Source organism: Eleginops maclovinus, chromosome 1, assembly GCF_036324505.1.
Source record: "Eleginops maclovinus isolate JMC-PN-2008 ecotype Puerto Natales chromosome 1, JC_Emac_rtc_rv5, whole genome shotgun sequence".
NCBI lineage: Eukaryota > Metazoa > Chordata > Actinopteri > Perciformes > Eleginopidae > Eleginops > Eleginops maclovinus.
The window spans coordinates 2,730,557-2,748,601 of NC_086349.1; the positions used below are offsets into that span (position 1 = coordinate 2,730,557).

Below are 18,045 nucleotides of genomic sequence, written 5' to 3' on the forward strand. Positions count from 1 at the left end.
GGCCCGGCCGCAGCCGGCCCCGGCGCGGAGGCAGAAGTGACATCCGGACCAGGCGGAGCCGAGTCCCCGCGCCCCGGACAGGCACTCACGGTGTGCCCCTCTTCCCCGCAACCAAAACACTTCATAACCGATGAGGTTGCAAAAATCACGTAGTCATAATCATCTACTTTAACGTAAAAACGGAGGTTGAGCTCCGCGTTCCGATTGTTAAGTATCATATAGACTTGCCTGCGATGAGACACCACGTGCTTCAGTAACTGAGACTTACACCCAGACAGCATCTTCTTCACCGGAGAAACAAGTTTCCCGTGTCTGGATAGCTCTCTACTGAGGAACTCATCAGTTATGAAGGGAGGGACGTTGGACAGAACCACTTTGGTTGCAGGGAGCGTCCGCGGCTGCACCCGCACAAACATTTCACTATGCCTGTCTCGATAACGCGGTTCACTTTCTCTCCACCTGGTCCAGAAAGATCACGACCGCACTGTTCATCCGCGCCAGGGACTTAATGGTGCTGTGTCCGACCTTCTCCCCCACAGCCAGCCCGATATCCTCCACAGTGCATGGGAAGCCGACCGATATTTTAATGCCGTGCTTCCGCGTTAGTCTGGCAAAGTCTCCATTCACCATGGCGTCAGACGCCGGCCGGCGAGACACCGGCAGGAGAAGCCCGCAAAACACCCCAAAAACAGCACCAAAAGACCCAAAAGTTAAGCAAAGTAAGCTATCACCGATGAACTATATTAAACTAACACCCATAAACAAGTACAAACGGAAAAAATTTAACTCTTAAACGTCGCTCTTTTCTTTCGCTCACACTCCAAAATCTCCCAGCATGCACCGGAAGAAGAAGAAGAACAAGAAGAAGAAGAAGAAGAAGAAGAAGAAGAACCCTCAGCAACGGGAAGAGCTGTTTGAAAAATGACGTGGGAAAGAAAAACAACTCGTTGGACATGTTTATGCTACACTGCAGGTAAAAGAAGTGAAAATATTGTGGAGACATTTTAAATTAATATCAATTAGAGCTTTTCCAAAGTTTGGTTACTGTTGAAAAGTCAAGGAATTGAAAAGTCAGCAAGCAGCACAACAGTCCATTTTTACCAGGCCCAATACCACGAGTAAGGCTGCAACCATAGCTTCTTATCGTGTCTGTCGTGTTCTTGCAAAAGGAAAGAAATCTTTCAAGGAGGGTGAGATTGTGAAAGAAGCGTTCATGGAAGCCGCAGATGCGCTTTTTGCCGATTTTAAAAATCGAAAGGAGATTGTGTCTGCTATTCAGGATGTGCAGCTATCAAGACATTCTGTTACATGGCGATGCGAGGGAATGGCGGAGGATGTTGAACAGCAATTGAGGAATGATGTTGACTCATGTGAGTGTTTTTCTCTGCAATTCGGTGAATCCACTGATGCTGTGGATGTGGCTCAGCTATGTGTGTGCATTAGAATGGTTTTCGACAATATGAGTGTAAAAGAAGACCTGCTGACCATGTTGCCTTTGAAAGGGCAAACAAGAGGCACAGATATTTTTCAGGTTTTTATGGAATTCGTTAGTAAAAGCAAGTTGCCCCTCTTCAAACTCATCTCCATTACAACTGATGGGGCTCCAGCAATGATTGGACGTACTGCTGGGTTCATTGGATTGTGCAAACAGTCTGAATCTTTCCCGGATTTCCTGGATTACCACTGTATAATTCACCAGCAAGGGTTGTGCGGGAAGATTTTAAATATGAAAGACGTGATGGATGTGGTTAACAAGATTGCCTGTTCTGTTCAGGCCAGGAGTCTGCAGAGGCGATTATTCCGTGCGCAACTGGAGGAGACTGGTGCAGAACACACAGATCTGCTGCTGCACACAGACGTAAGGTGGCTCAGCAGAGGTACATTTCTGGAACGGTTTTCTGAATTGTTGCCCGAAATTAAAGAATTTCTGAAACGTTCAAACTAGGGATGCAAATTATCGATTAATTCATTAATCATTAGTTGATTGACCTTATCGATCGATTAACGATTAACTGATATAAACGGCTTTTTTCCTGAGAATGTAAATTTCTCAGTGTATCAATAGTGTCTTTAACATTAAAAGCTAAATATTGCTTATTTACTGAATAAAAATGCATGCTATATTGCACAATTGATGTTTTATTGTACCAGTTAGGATAATGTGCAGATAATGGCATTTATGTAGTTTAACAAAATACATTAAGCACAGAAAATTAAAATACATAACAAAATAATTGTGCACTGGCTCACCTGTCGCATGTGAAACATTAAGCAAAATAAAATTAATTTTAAATAGAAATCTAAACAATATGGGTAGGCCTAGCCTACACAATATTAAGCCTACACATTATAATCTGGTTAACTACATATGTAAAACTTGAAACATTAGCAGCATTTATAATCCCCTTTGGTCTGAGAAAGGTAACAGTAAGATAACTAGCCCTGGAAACTTCAAATATATTCTGAACACAACTTAAATCATCCCTGAGGAAGGTGACAGTAACATTAGAGGGCGACCCTTAGAACAGTCAAATGAAGATATAGGCTACCTCTCCTGAAACAAAAACATTCCTGTCTCAATGTGTTTTGAATAGGCTCCTGACCTAGACCCCTCTATTTTTGTTCAAGAAAATAAGCATATTAACGTGGTCAGGAGTAAGTCGTGTGCGCAGCCTGTTTACAGTCAGGCCAGCTGCTGAGAATACACGTTCTGATGGGACAGACGTGCCCGGTATGCACAGATATCGTCGTGCCACATTTGCCAGCCTCGGAAATCTTCCTTCATTGACTTTCCACCATTCTGTGGGACTGGAATCAAGGAGTGGTGAGGCATCCTTCAGAAACATGTCCACTTCCTCTTTAATGTCATCGTTGCTGCTGGTGGTATAGTTTTCACCCAGTAGAAGAGTCATAGCAGAAGTGTGTCTCTGAAGTGTAGCTCCCTGGACTGGCACATCATCTCCAGTGGTGGCTTCATTTGTTGATGTGGAGTCCACATGTTCTTCCATAGCCAGTTCAAGCAGTTTGGTATTAGCTGAGATCCTGCTTGCTGGGCTTAGAAATCCCAGGTGCTTATGCCGTGGGTCCAGCATCGTTGCTATCATTGGTGTTGTTGATGTGAGGTCTTCAGACTCAACCTGTTAAAATTAAATAAAGGAGAAAGCTAGCATTAGAGTATAATTTAATAAGGTTTGACATGACAAGGGTACAACTGCATAAAAACGCAGTTTACACTGTGACAATGTGTTGGTGATAAGTGATTCACCCCATAATCTGTTATATAGCTCAAATGTGATCGAAGAGTTTAATTAATTAATGGCCATAGCTTACCTTCATCCGTTCCCCCAACGAAGTGCGCACTTTAGATTTGAATTCCGCCACTCTGTTGCTGTCTCCATTTGCCATCTTGAGATGCGTGTTAATCAGACTAAATGTGATGGGGTACGTGTTGGATATGGATACCTCCGCCTCTGCTGACATTACAGTAGTAGCACATTGGAGAGCCTCTAGTGCTGGCGCTATGTCCTCCATAAGCTGCCAGAAGTCGTCTCTCAACTCCAGCGTCCTCGCATCTGAAAGCTTGGTCTCTGAGCGGTCTGATAGCACAGCACACACGGCCCATCGCTGTTCTACGAGTCTGCCAAACATCGCATGTACAGAGTTCCACCTGGTCTTACAGGACTGAATGAGCCGATGAGCTGGTAGCTGCATTTGTCTTTGTTTTGCTTCTAGCGCTTTCGTTGCTGGTGTGCTGTGATTGAAGTGCTTGACCAGCCTGCCAGCAGCTCCAATTACTCGGTTGACACCAGCAGCAGCGAATCCGTCATTGACGGCCAGATTTAAAGTATGAGCAAAGCAACACACTGACTTCCAACTGACTCGTGCGGGGTTGTTTGCTGAAACAATGTTCCGAGCGTTGTCGTGCACACAGGCTACTACACGGCCGGTGAGTCCCCATGACTCCACAGCCTGGTTCAGTTTGGCAGCTAAATTATCAGCTGTATGTCTCTCGGATAAGCTCTCCGTAAGAAGGACTGCCGACTTTACCTGCCAGTCGTTTTCAATATAGTGGCAAGTAATCGTGATGTAGCTTTCTGTAGTCAGTGCTGTCCAACAATCCGTCGTCAGAGCCACATTAGCCGCGGACAAACATGTTTTTAGCTTAGCCTTCTTAATTTCGTAGCGTGCCTCCAAGTTGGAAGTCACAGTCGCTCGCGAAGGGATGTTATATCCTGGCTCCATGAATTGTATCAGCTCCCGAAATCCCTCGGCCTCGGTGGTGCTAATTGGCATTATATCTCTTTCAATCATCCCGCAAATTCTCTGAGTAATGCCGTCTGCTTTTCTTTGGTCGCATACTCGCCTTCCCAGCACAGCAGCAATTGTAGGTTGTGAAGGCGACGGAATGGCTAACGTTACATGCAAGTTGTTCAGGTGGTATCTTAACGAACTTGTAGAGCTGTTGTATTTAAATGTAGCACCGCAAAGTTTGCATTGTGCGTCTTTTTCATCGTTAATTAATCTAAAATGCTCCCACACTCCACTCCGTTTTGACCGCCTCATCATTGTTTGTTTTAGTTTTTTTACCGCCTCAAGTTTGTGTCTAGCTCTAGCGGCTCGCGAGAATCTCGGGTCACGTTCAAGAACGTCCTGTGGGAAACGGTCATAGATTACAATGTTCAATTAGTCACAATTAATTTAATTTAATCGAGTAAATTCTTTTCGACAATTAATCGATAGTCGATTAACCGTTAACATCCCTAGTTCAAACCATGCTGAGTATGCACAGCTAGAAGACAGTCAGTGGCTCTTGGATTTAGCCTTTCTTACTGATCTGACTGACAAGCTCAATAACTTGAATCTAGAGCTGCAGGGTAAGAACAAACACATCATCAACATGATCAGCTCCGTGAACACCTTTGAAAGCAAGTTACAGCTGCTATCAAGCAGGTTGCAACAGTGTGATCTGCGGAACTTTCCAAACATGGACACAGAACTTAAGCGTCAGGGCAAAGACTGTGCGGAGCTTGAGAGTGCACGTTATGATGATCAAGTGCAAAACATCTTGTCAGAATTTGACAGGCGCTTTACTGACTTTGCATCCATTGAGCCTGTTGTCAGTTTTCCATTTGGGGAGAATATAGATGTGGATTGTATAACGTCCAAAGTGGCATCACTCTTCAACCTGGATAGCGGTGCTATTGAGAATGAGATCCTCACACTAAATAATGACATTGAGCTCAAATCAAGAGCTACACCTGACACAAATGTCCAATTCTGGAATCTAATGCAGAAAGAGAAGTACCCCAACCTCAGACAAACTGCAAAGAATTTGACTGCACTTTTTGGATCAACATATTTGTGTGAGTCTGCCTTTTCACATATGAAAATCATTAAGTCAAAATACAGATCCACCATGACTGATGACCACCTTGCGGCCTGCTTACGGCTGGCACTCAGCTCCTACTGTCTGGACTATGAGAGACTAGCTTCCTCCTCTCAGTGCCAGAAGTCCCACTAAGGTAGAGAACCACTTTTCCAACCTGAATTAGGCATTGTATTAATTGGGTTGTATGTTGTTGTGTTGTTACGGGCCAGTCCTAGGCCTACTTGTGCTTATTCTTTGCACGACGTACATTTACTTCAATAAATGTATTATATTTGTTAAAACTTGAACTTTGTGTCAGAACATTGTGTTATTATATAGGTGCACAATTAATTGTGGCTACGCTATGGCTTTTGATATGGCTTGGTAGATCTCGACACACTATCAACTTTAAAAGTAGATCTTGGTTCAAAAAAGGTTGGGCACCCCTGCAGTACATATTACTTATTACTGTTTTAAGAAATAATAATCAATATTAAGAGTAACCAGAACACTGTCTTATTTTGAAATACAATCTTATTTTGAAGTGGGTTATTATTGTAACCGGATGTATACAACACTGATGACGCTTGATGCCAGACGGAAGAAAACTGCGGGTTTGAGCGTTGGTTTCCTTAGCGGACAGAATCTGGATAAAGAGTGAATAGGGTAATTACTTGTGGTGTTATACATTAAACACACAAGGATTAATTCTCCTTATTGACGCTGTAACACCCTAAGGAGGGAGATGACCCTATGCCACGTATTGACTAAATTGACCGGAAGTACTGTTATGATTTGAGGCGACCAATAGGAAGAGGCGACCTCTGGACAAAGAGCAATGCAACAAAGGAATCGACCTCTTTTTGCTTGGACCCTCGGACAGTAAACACCTCGTGAACCCTATTCATGTTTTGGGCCTGTTCAACTGTGTTCTGCCAGAGAAAGTTACCTTCTGTTTCTTTGGCCTGCGCGCTCTCCTGTCTTTCTCTTTTCTTTTCTCCGAGCCTGCAGGTCTGCATTGTGAGCCTGCAGCTCTGCATTGTGAATCTGTTCCTGCAGCTCTGCATTGAGCCTGCAGCTCTGCATTGTGAGCCTGCAGCTCTGCATTGTGAGCCTGCAGCTCTGCATTGTGAGCCTGTTGCTCTACATTGTGAGCCTGCAGCTCTGCATTGTGAATCTGTTCCTGCAGCTCTGCATTGAGCCTGCAGCTCTGCATTGTGAGCCTGCAGCTCTGCATTGTGAGCCTGTTGCTCTACATTGTGAGCCTGCAGCTCTGCATTGTGAATCTGTTCCTGCAGCTCTGCATTGTGAATCTGTTCCTGCAGCTCTGCATTGTGAATCTGTTCCTGCAGCTCTGCATTGTGAATCTGTTCCTGCAGCTCTGCATTGTGAGTCTGTTTCTGCAGCCCTCTTAACCAATAGTAAACAGGCTTACTGAGTTACTATTCTACCTGCACGATTATTTCTCTGGTGCCGGAATGTCTCGACGTTTGTGAATTCTTAGAAACTAAACACCACATCATTTCGGGTTAAAATGTGTTGTAACTGAGTTACTGAGAATTGTAACGGGTGTAACTAACCCAATTTGTGTTTTTTAAAATATCTAAGAATGTAGCTCTGGGGGACAACGTTTGAGTTGTCTTTACAGCATATTTTTGATAACTGTCTTCTTAATTTGTCTTATTTCCTGTTTTAATTATAGATGCCTTTATTCTGAAGGCGACGCTAATGTATTGACAGGAAGTTGCTACTGAATGAAAAGGTAAGGAGATATGGTTCATAACGGCGAAAGTAAAAGAAAAGGTGACACATTTACTGTATTAGCAACCCCCCAGTGGCTTTGTGTTTTGTCTTTATTAGGATCCACGTTAGCCGCGGCATGAGCATTGGCTATTCTTCAAACACAGTAACAGACACAACAAGAATACATCTCAAGTTATTAACAATCAATAAACGAAGTAATTAAAATAAACTAAAATTATCTTCCTTTCCACCATGAGTAAGAAATCAATGAAATGTACACACACAGAGAAAATGTTCAATTATTATTTCAGGAGTGCACATATTATTCTCTTAAACAATGCCCCGGAGATCATTTCCAACAGACCATGTTTTGCTTTAGGTAAAATGAACCTTTTTTCTACGGCATATCGTGTTTGTTAAATGTGTGGAGCAGGGGTCTCCAAACTATGGTCCGGGGGTCCAACCGCGGCCCATTGTCATTATTATAAAAGTGTAATGAAATAATATGTACACATATATTACACAGTATTCATGTCTGTAGCTTTTCAAATAAATTCAGTCATTCTTAGTTGATAAAAAAACGTATAATTTATTTACATAGTAAGCTTGAAATATTCCTTTCCTATTTCCCCTCATTATAAGCAATCTGAGGCTGAAGCTGTGATGCAAGCTGGTTTTTTTCACCGTAGTATCGAGCATAATTTACCTACATTTAGTGGATTTTGCTAACTTTTATCTTAACTTATGAGGCAATATACCTTTAGAGAGTGGCGCAGACCTTGGTATAGTTTTCTGGGTTTTTTTTTTGGACACCCCTGGTGTAGAGAATACTAGGAGAAAACTCTTCCCCGTTATATCTTTGGTGTTGTCTCCTTCACAGTTCTGAAAGAATTCTACAAAGCAAAGGCAGATCTCTGCCTGCCTGTTAGCATGCTCAGTTTGTCTTGCAGGTCCATTACACTAGGTTTTAAGAACTCAATTGCTAATGTTGGAATTATAATATTTGTCTCTCTCTCAAATCTTTCCTCCTGTCCTCTTCAGTGTGAGTTCCTGAGCAGTGAGACTCAGAGTCCCGGTGTGTTCTCTCCGGGCTCTCTAAGGGTGGCAGCCTGTGACCTCCAGATGTTGATGGCTGCTTTCAGCCATGTTTTTGAAACAGACCTGAGAGCTTACTGCAGCAGAGACCCCCCCAGCTTCAGCACAGAGACCCACGTCTTCCAGAGGATACACGTGCTGCTGCTGGCCTTCATTATGGTACTCCTTCATCTGTTGAGCATCACTATTCAAAAATCTTTCCAACACAGGCCTGACCTGTAGGAAAAAGTCATACTGTAGAGTTCCAAGCTTTGCAGCTTTATCAGAACGTTGACATTTGATTTCAGCAGATCTCATGATTTTTATTGTTAAAACTCTGTGTTTGTGCACTGTTGCAGATTAAGATAAAGCTACACTAATGTTATTATAATTATAGTAGTAGAACAAATAGATTCAGTGGTGGCTGCGTAGGATTATAAAATGCTAACGTTTCTGATAGCACCAGAGTGTTGGGAAATCCAAAAAGGTAAATGTAATGAAAATCACAGATGTAATCGTACCCACTATTCAACTTGTTTTTATCAAACCAAAAGTTCTGCTTCATTCCTTATTTTTTGGTGTTTAGCGAAAACAAGTTATATACTATAATAAAAATCTGTCTGTATGCTGCACAAAAAGCAACCATTTATCTGTTAAAGAAGGGATTTAAATAAAATAGGACTCGCTTATCTGAACCGATGAATCACTTTATTCCAATTGAATATTATTAGGTCGTAGCAAACTCTGAGGAGATAATTCCCTGTTTCTGTTGTTCAACACTAGAAATCATCTCTGCCTTGACTGTGGTGTTTTACCTTCACAATAACACAGTAACAGTGAGACAGTATCACTGCGTCAAGATGAAGAATGAAAGAGTTACGTCCTCCCACGTTAGTTGAATGTTTGCTTTGCTTAAATTCACACGCACGTTTTGTTATCAGAGATAGAATCAGTTTGTCTCACAACTTCTACAACGTATGAAGCTTCATTCAAACACTTCTTATTAAAAAATTCAAATCAAATTTGGAAAGAAACTTGGTCCTGACACTTCCTGCTGTGTGCTTCTTCTTTCTCAGGAGTTGGAAATGCTAAAGGAAGTGTCAGAAGCTTCTGAATCCACTACTGAGGAGGTAAACCAGCTCAAAACTCAGCCCAGTTACCGGAGCAGAGGAGAGAAGCACAGCTTACGTAAGAGAATGTCCTTGTTCACTTACACACTCACACATAGATCAATTCTCCGCTGATAAATACGTGTTCCTTTCTGTTGTGTTTTCTGCAGCTGATCGACTGGAGGAACTCACCAGGCGAATAAGAGACGTCTTCTCCCTGCTTCATTCCTGATCCCTGACATAATGCAATAGTAACTGTATATTCACAATTCAACAATCCTCCTTTTATATTTCCCCCTTTCTTTGTCCTTTGCCGTACTCTATTTTAATGTTTATATTGTATTGCTGAATAAATGTCAATGTTTTAAACTTCAATTGTTATCCAGACAGTTTTATGTTGTGATTCATCACTCAGTTTTAGTTTCTTACATTTTGTGATTGTCTTTTAGGGCTGCAGCAACAAGTTGATCAACAGAAATTCTTCAGGGTTTCTAAGGAATGGTTTTTAATGCCACTCAGAATTCACTTTCAGAACAACTTTAAAATAACATAAATTAAAGGTTCAAAATGACACTTATTACTTAAGATTAGGAATAGTTTTGCGCAGATCTTGTTAGGGTTAGATATTCTACTTCTCATATCACAGCATTTTAAAACCTATTGAAAATGTATTCCAGAAACTAATTGAGACCTTATTAAAACTGGCTGCTTCGCTAGACTGTTACTGGATGTGTATTTTGTGAATTGTGTAATTTCTTATCTCTTTATCTTTAATGTTTTTTAATGCATGCTTGTGATAAGATATTGTTGGCTCTTTGCTGTAACAATTGTACATCCCCCTCTGTGAGACCAATAAAGGTATTCTGATTCTGATCTCAGATGAAGAAAACTTAAAAAGGACTGCATGCTGTTACAACGTTGGATGACACCATCTCTCAATCTGAAACAGCTGGTGAGAGAAAACAAGAAAAAGAGTGTGCCATGTTTTCATATTTAATTTTCATTCATGACATGTATTTACACTGTTGGATCCCATAGTCAAGGTCTCTGTGGTGTCTTAAAGTCAAATAACGGTGCAGTAGTCAAAGCTGTCCTTTCTCATGGATAGGTTTTTAAAGTTATATAGGACATGTCTCCTGGTGTTGTCCAGGGCAGCTCTATGATCATCATGATGGTACAGTCGTCATTGTTGTCCTCCTCCTCCTCCCTCTGCTCCTCCTCAGAAGCCTTGGTTGGCCAGCCATTGTTTCAGCTCACTATCAAAGTGACCTTTGACCTTCAAGGTCAAGGTGACCTCGTTGACCTGTGTGGGCAGCTCCTTCCCCACCACCTCCTTCAGATACTGCTTCACGTCCTTCTCCAGAGCCCAAATGTCCCCCTCCACTTTCCGTACGAGCGTTGTCTTGCGGCTGCCGTGGGTCAGGTCGGTGTACACCGGGATGTTGTGCATGCGGGAGCGGCGGATCATGTAGGGCAGGGGCGGAGGGGTGTCCGCCGGAGGGGTCCAACCGGACGGGGTGGGACCGGCGTGTTTAGGCGGTGTGGGCACCCGGGACGGCGGAATGAGCCGCTCTACGAACTTGTATTCCTCCGTAGATTCTGATATCAAATTCCTTTTCTCTTCCGGAGGAGAGTTGCAAACAAACCGTATTCCGACTGCCGCTGAATGTCTTCCCTTTGATAGAAGAGCACCTCGAAGAGCAAGGTTTAAGCAGGCCGCCATCTTGAGTCAGAGCGACCTCAAACTCTTCTTCTTCTTCTTCTTTTGGTATTGTGGCAGACAGGAAGCGTTGCGGCTCATCGCTGCCTCTAAAGGTTTGAATATGTATTGCAGTTTGGGGTGGGGGGGGGTTTCTATCTATCTAGTTGTGGCAGGGCCAGTTTTATAGCCGGTCGCCTAGGGCGCCAGATCTGGTGGGCGCTGCGCTGGCAGATCTCATAGGTGAAAAACCCCCATTTTTGACCGTTGATGTAAGAAACATACATTGCTAATGAGAAAGAGGTAACACCCTTTTCACTCCGGTTACATTTTTCAATTTACCGCTGAAAAGTGATGAGAGTCGGGGATAGAGACTTATCAGGCACCCGCAGTGAGACAGAGTGAGGCTCTGGGACAGATTCAGGAGCCCAGACACACACCTAAAAATGAACAATAAGTTACATTTATTTGTTATTGGCTATGGTATGTTATTGGTTATGTTCACATCAGTGGTGGCTGGTGAAAAAAAATCTTGGTGGGGCTAGTGTGCCAACAGATTTCCCTGCCTAATCTAGCATAAGCATTCAAATGAACAGTCGGAAAATGACTACAGTTCCACAATAATAATTTAATTTCACAGTTTCCAGCTTCACAGAAAAAGTTACAATTTACAGCTATATTAGACTTTATGCTATCAAATACTATACAATACAATCAAGGGATAAATTAACAACAAGGGTATGATTTCAGCTGAATCTATACAAATCAACAGTGAGTGAGTGAATGAGTGAGTGTGGGTTGAGAAGAGAGAATGAAACAGAACTTTCCTATTAAAATGTAACATATACAAAGAATTTAGAACCAAGTTATTTTCAAAAAAATTTACATAAACAGATTATTTTAATACCCTCTCTCAAGGAAAAATGCATTTACTTGGAGAAAACAGCATCAGTGCCATACAGTTGTCATTGCATGTCACAGCCTGAGAGAAACAACAAAGCGTCGTCGCGCGTATTTTTTCCCCACGTAGCGTAGGACAGAGTCTGGGAGTCGCACTACGAAAAAAAACTATCGCTGGCTCCTTATGTAGCTACAGCAATCCTAAACCTTCACGCATTTTACGTAGCAGTTGGGGCTAAATTTCCAGCGCCCCGCCGCCGTTAAATTTGGCGACGTTGATAGGCCAATTATTCATAATTTCCCCCTAGCAACCATAACCGGATTGGCTGTTTAGCTGCCGGTCAGGGGCACTTTGCCGATTGCCCCATGAGAGAATGATACACTGTCTGTCAGTGGAAATTCACTGTTTAATGAGTGTTAGTTGGTGGAAATGTTGTTTAAATGATTTAAATTGCATGTAGGCACACACACTATTAAGTAAAACTGACATTGATTTAAAAAAAAATATGCAAAAAATATTTTTTCCCCTCAACAGCTGGTGGGGCAGAGCCCCAGCGCCCCCTATGGGCCAGCCGCCTCTGGTTCACATACTTTTTGGATTATTGAAACGTATGCGGATCTTTTTCATATGGGTGTTTAGAGTTGTACCCTCTAGATCTAGTCTCTAATTCTGCGCTCAAAGTGCACCAGATTGAAGCGCTTTACTTTAAAATGTTTAACATTTTGTGCCTGGGGGCCATATCCCCGGACCCCCCTAGAGGATGTCACGTCAACCCCCCAATTTAAAAATGTTCATACACTACTACATTTGAAGCCTTTTGCATGTATATAACCTGTATATTGTAGAGAGTTTTCATTTATTCTTTAATATTGTGAATTCCTTTGGATACTTTTTTGATCCTTATATTTTCTACTGTAAAGACTCTCTGAGTGTTTAGACAGTTCACTTTCAGTTAATCTCAGTGGATCTCAAACGTTTTGATCACCATTTATGTAAAGAAATATTTCCAAGGGACACCTTTATAATTATAGGATAAATAAAAATGTATGAAATCATTCCAATGTATAGCCTACTCTAGGACAGTAAACCAAATATATACTTTGTTTATTCATAGCATACTTTGAAAAGAGTATCAAACGCTTGTCACTTCAGTATTGTTTTCAATTCAGGCTACGTCATATTATGCTTTTGAATTTAATAGTTTTAAAAAATATATAATTTTTTTAGGGCTAAAATTTTTCTTTTAATATGGGTTTCTTGAAAGAAATGTTTTTTGGTGCATGTTCCCCCTTTTTTTCCTACCCCCTCCCCCAACCCTTTACAAACCATTTGAGGGATTTTTTTTCCCTTTTTTTCATTTCCCATTCATTCTCCCAAATGGTTTTGATTTGTCAACCCTTTTTGCCTTTTTAAAAAAGGTTTTTAAAATTTTAGGAAGGGGCCCCCCAAAAAATTTTTTTTTTTTAAAAAAAAAAAAAAAAAAAAAGGAAAAACCCCCAAAAAAAAGAAAAAAATTTTTTTTAAAAAAATTTTTAAAAAAAAAAAAAAAAAAACACCAAAATTTTTAAAAAAAAAATATTTTAAAAATTTTTTTTTAAAAAAAAAATTTAAAAATTAATTTTTTTTTTGGGAAATTTTTAAAAAATTTTTTTTTTTTTTTTAAAAAATTTTTAAATTTTTGGGAAAAAAATTTTTTTTTTTTTGGGAAAAATTTAAAAAAAATTTTTTAAAAAAATTTTTTTTTTTGGGTTTTTTTTTTTTTTTTTTTTTTTAAATTTTTTTTAAAACTTTTAAAAAAAATTTTTTTTTTTAAAAATTAAAGGAAAAATTTTTTTTAAAAAAAAAAAAAAAACCCCCCCCCACCGGCCCCCCCCGGCCCTTTTTAAAAAAAACCCCCCCCCCCCCCCCAAAAAACAAATTTTTCCCCCCCTTTTTTCCCCCAAAAAAAAAAAATTTTTTTTAAAAAAAAAAAAAAAAAAACCCCCCAAAAAAAAAAACCAAAAAACCCTTTTTAAAAAATTTTTTAAAAAAAAACCCCCCCAAAAAAAAAAATTTTTTTAAAAAAAATTTTTTTAAAAAAAAACCCCAAAAAACCCCCCCCCCAAAAAAAAATCAACCCCCAAAAAAAAAAAAAAAAAAACCCCCCCCCCAAAAAAAAAAAAAAAAACCCCCAAAAAAAATTTGGGGGAAAAAAAAAAACCCCCCCGGGGGAAAAAAAAAAACCCAAAAAAACCCCCCCAAAAAAAAAAAAAAAACCCCCCCCTTTTTAAAAAGGGGGAAAAAAAAAATTTTTCCCCTTTTTTCCCCCCCCCCCAAAAAAAACCCCTTTGGGGTTAAAAAATTTAAAAAAAAAAATTTAAATTTTAAAACCCCCCAAAAAAAAAAATTTTTTTTTAAAAAAAAATTTTTTTCCCCCCCCCCCCCCCTTTTTTGGGGTTTTTTTTCCCCCCCCCCCCCCCCCCCCTTTTTTTTTTTTGGGAAAAAAATTTTTAAAATTTTTTTTGGGGAAAAAAAAAAGGGGGGGTTTTAAAAAAGGGGGTTTGGGGGAAAAAAAAAGGGGGTTTTTTTTTTGGGGGGCCCCCCCTTTAAAAAGGGGGGGGAAAATTTTTTTTGGGGGGTTTTTTTTCCCCAAAAAAAAATTCCCAAAAAAAAAATTTTTCCCTTTTTTTAGGGGGAAAAACCCCCCCCCCGGGGAAAAAAAATAATGGCTTTTAAAAAAATTTCCCCAAAAAACCCCCAAAAAAAAAAAATTTTTAAAAAAATTTTAAAATTTTAAAAAAAAAAAACCCCAAAAAAAAATTTTTGGGGAAAAAAAAAGGGGGGGGGGGGCCCCCCCGGGGTTTTTTTTCCCCCGGGGGGGGAAAAAAAAAGGGGGGGAAACCCTTTTTTTGGGGAAAAAAACCTTTTCCCTTTTTAATTTTTTAAAAAAAAAAAAAATTTTTTTTTTTTTTTTAAAAATTTTTTTTTTTAAAAAAATTTTTTTTGGGGAAAAAAAAGGGGGTTTTTTTTTTTCCCCCTAATTTAAAAAAAAAAAAAATTTTTTTTTTTTTTTGAAAATTTTTAAAAAAAATTTTTTAAAAAATTAAAGGGGGAAAACCCCAAAAAAAAAAATTTTTTTTTTAAAAAAAAAATTTTTTTTAAAAAAGGGGGGCAACGAAGGGAGTGGCTTCGTAAGAAGCATTTCAGGGTCCTGGAGTGGCCTAGCCAGTCTCCAGATCTCAACCCCATAGAAAATCTTTGGAGGGAGTTGAAAGTCCGTGTTGCCCAGCGACAGCCCCAAAACATCACTGCTTTAGAGGAGATCTGCATGGAGGAATGGGCCAAAATACCAGCAACAGTGTGTGAAAACCTTGTGAAGACTTACAGAAAACGTTTGACCTCTGTCATTGCCAACAAAGGGTATATAACAAAGTATTGAGATGAACTTTTGTTATTGACCAAATACTTATTTTCCACAATCATTTGAAATAAATTCTTTAAAAATCAGACAATGTGATTTTCTGGATTTTTTTTCTCATTTTGTCTCTCATAGTTGAGGTATACCTATGATAAAAATTACAGGCCTCTCTCATCTCTTTAAATGGGAGAATTTGCACAATTGGTGGCTGACTAAATACTTTTTTGCCCCACTGTACATATCACCAGGTGACAAAAACTGCTTTCAAAATAAAAGCATAAACAATTTCTTTGATTTAACCTATTATATATCAGTGAATGGATTTAACAAAAATAAGCAAGAACAGCAAGAAAATAAATGTATTAAGAATTAAAAAGAGACAAGTGGGGTCCAGGGTGGAGGTTGAGGTTTTCATGGCAGTGACTAGGTTAAACCAGGCCCAACGTGGTGAATGATGTGAAAAGGTAATTGGAAGGAGGACGGGAGGCAGTTTCTGAGGTGGCTGAGGAGTTGAAGGCATTGGCCAGTTGGCTGTGTATTATACAGCCACTCCAATTTTTTCTTAAATCTTTATCTCCACATGTATGGCAGCCATTCCAGTGTGTGTTCCAACACAGGGAAAAATTGCCTGTAGTTGATAGGAAAAACAAAACGGAAAAAGCATTTAACTCAAAAGACGTACCTATAGATAATAAAACAAGAGAAAGTGATAATGCTGAAGTGGTCTCTTGCTTTTTTCCGCGCTGTATAGCTTTGCTATGGAGGAATGAGAGAAATGAAATGAGTTGGAGGGTGAAGGAGTTGGAGATGGTGTCTATAGGTTTGAGGGAGTTTGTTTATAGTAGAAAAAAGTAAATCCACAGCCTGGGAGCTACAGCAAAGGCCCTGTCTCTCCTCTGTTTCAACCTCGACCTCGGGACCACAGGGAGGGGCCAAACCACTAAGGGCTTCGTAAGCAAACAATAGAATTTTAAAATGTATTCTAAACTTTATCTGAAGCCAGTGTAGAGGTGCGAGTAGCTACAGGTGTAATGTGCTAACGCTTGCGTAAGAAGGCGTGCAGCAGCATTCTGAACTAGCTGTAAGCGGGTGGTGGAAGCTGGCTCTCTCCAATGTAGAGAGCATTCCAGTAGTCAAGTTTAGGTGTGATAAAAGAAAGTATCACCCTCTCGAAGTCTTTAAAAGAAAGGAAAGGCTTGACCTTTGATCAAATTTGCATCTGAAAAAAGTTGTATTTTACAACAGAATTAATCTGTTTATCCAATTTTAAATCCTGATCAATCTGCACACCAAGGTTTGTTACAGTGGGTTTTTGTGTATGTGTGACGCACAGCAATGTGTGGTCGCATATTGTGTTTTGAGTTTGTATGTTCTGTATGGTTTTCATGTGTTTATGATTATAAAAGAGCCTTGTCTGTATCATTTTATGAAGATGTATATTGGGAGTTGTGTCCTAATGTTCGCCACAAGGGGGCATCTCCTGGGTGGGACGACTTGGTGTGGGTAGAAGCGCGCTCTCGTCTTCAGTCTGACGGAAGCGAGAGAGCTAAGCACTAACCTGTTGCCTCTCTCTTCATTGAACTGTTCTCTTACAGACCAAAATATAACCTGTCTACAGGACTCCCGCCCGGGACCTGTTACATATGGGACCAGAAAATCAAGCACAAGCGGGGCATTTTGGCCCCCAGTGTGTCCAAACACTGTCACCTCTGTGTTATTTTCATTCAAATTAAAACAGCTCAAGGCCACCCAGGCTCTGATGTCCTGCTGATACTCAGACAAGCGTTGCATAGAACCAGGATCATTTGTTTTCAGGGGCAGGTAGATTTGGAAATTATCTGCATAAAAATGAAATGAGACGCCATATTTTTTATAATAGCGCCTAGAGGGAGCAGGAGGTACAGGGAATAGGCCCAAGAATGGAACCTTGGGTTACCTCATATGGGAGAGGAGCAGAGGAGGAGCTACAGTCACCAAGGCTCACATTAAAACTTATTTCAGAGAGGTAGCACTGAAACCACTTTAGAGCAGTACTACTGATTCCCAAAGAATGCTTCAGGCGAGAAATAAGAATGCCAAACCCAGTCTCACAATCACAGCAGGGACGAAGGCAGCTGTAAGGTCTAAAAGTATAAGGGGGGGCTGAGGACAGATGCAGATGGTGAGGTCATTGAGGAAATATTAGAAGAAAAGGGCATAGTTTGTTTAAATGAAGGGAGAGGAACTAGATTAGATGTGCACACAGGGAACACTTCGGTTTTAGATAAAACCTTAGTTTTCTAGGAGTTTAGCAAGTACTTCTTCCGAGTTGGGAGAGAGGAAAATGCAAACAGGAATGTTTTGCATGGATTAGTGAGAGAGAAGCTAAAGACATGTCATTGTATAGGAAAAGATTTAAACCTACAGTTCCTTCAACAGTAACACCAGCCTGGCTGTTTCCCGCAGTGCCCACAGATTTAGGTTAGGAACAGTATACCAGTTAGATGCTCCACTATATACTGATTGATCAAAGGATCCTAGTACAGGGAATACAGGCTTTGCATTTAGTATACCAACATTTAATATTGCAATTAAACGGAGAACATCAGACCCTTTATCTGTATTTACAGTGGAGTTGATGGCAACGACAACATCATTATAGTGGGTAGAAGAGATGCAAATCAAAAGGATTATTCTTTGTTCTGATTCATGTGCAGCAATAATCTCACTTCTGTCATTTACATCCGAAGGCAGAATCTTGTTAATGAAATGTAT

The 18,045-nt window shown here is 40.3% G+C and overlaps 2 protein-coding genes and 1 long non-coding RNA gene across 3 annotated transcripts in view; 1 reads left to right on the forward strand and 2 right to left on the reverse strand.

Annotated features, from left to right (window-relative positions):
* Positions 1 to 949: 949 nt before the first annotated feature.
* LOC134871481 (HAUS augmin-like complex subunit 7) overlaps positions 950 to 18,045 on the forward strand; it is an 85,319-nt gene continuing 68,223 nt past the window's right edge. Inside the window, exon 1 of the mRNA XM_063894213.1 lies at positions 950 to 973. The gene's annotated coding sequence lies outside the window, so the exon portion shown is untranslated. The remainder of the gene's footprint in view (positions 974 to 18,045) is intronic.
* LOC134862996 (uncharacterized) lies at positions 2,120 to 4,760 on the reverse strand. The gene is made up of 2 exons (XR_010165609.1): positions 3,331 to 4,760; positions 2,120 to 3,137 (listed from the first exon to the last, which is right to left on the reverse strand). It is a non-coding gene; the product is annotated as an uncharacterized LOC134862996 (long non-coding RNA).
* LOC134871506 (large ribosomal subunit protein mL49-like) lies at positions 10,274 to 11,064 on the reverse strand. Its single transcript, XM_063894226.1, has one exon. It carries the CDS (start codon positions 11,015 to 11,017, stop codon positions 10,514 to 10,516), a length of 504 nt encoding a protein of 167 aa, XP_063750296.1. The 5' UTR covers positions 11,018 to 11,064; the 3' UTR covers positions 10,274 to 10,513.

Excerpts from the sequence above, each read along its gene's own strand:
- LOC134871506 (XM_063894226.1), bottom strand. The coding sequence starts at position 11,017 with ATGGCGGCCTGCTTAAACCTTGCTCTTCGAGGTGCTCTTCTATCAAAG.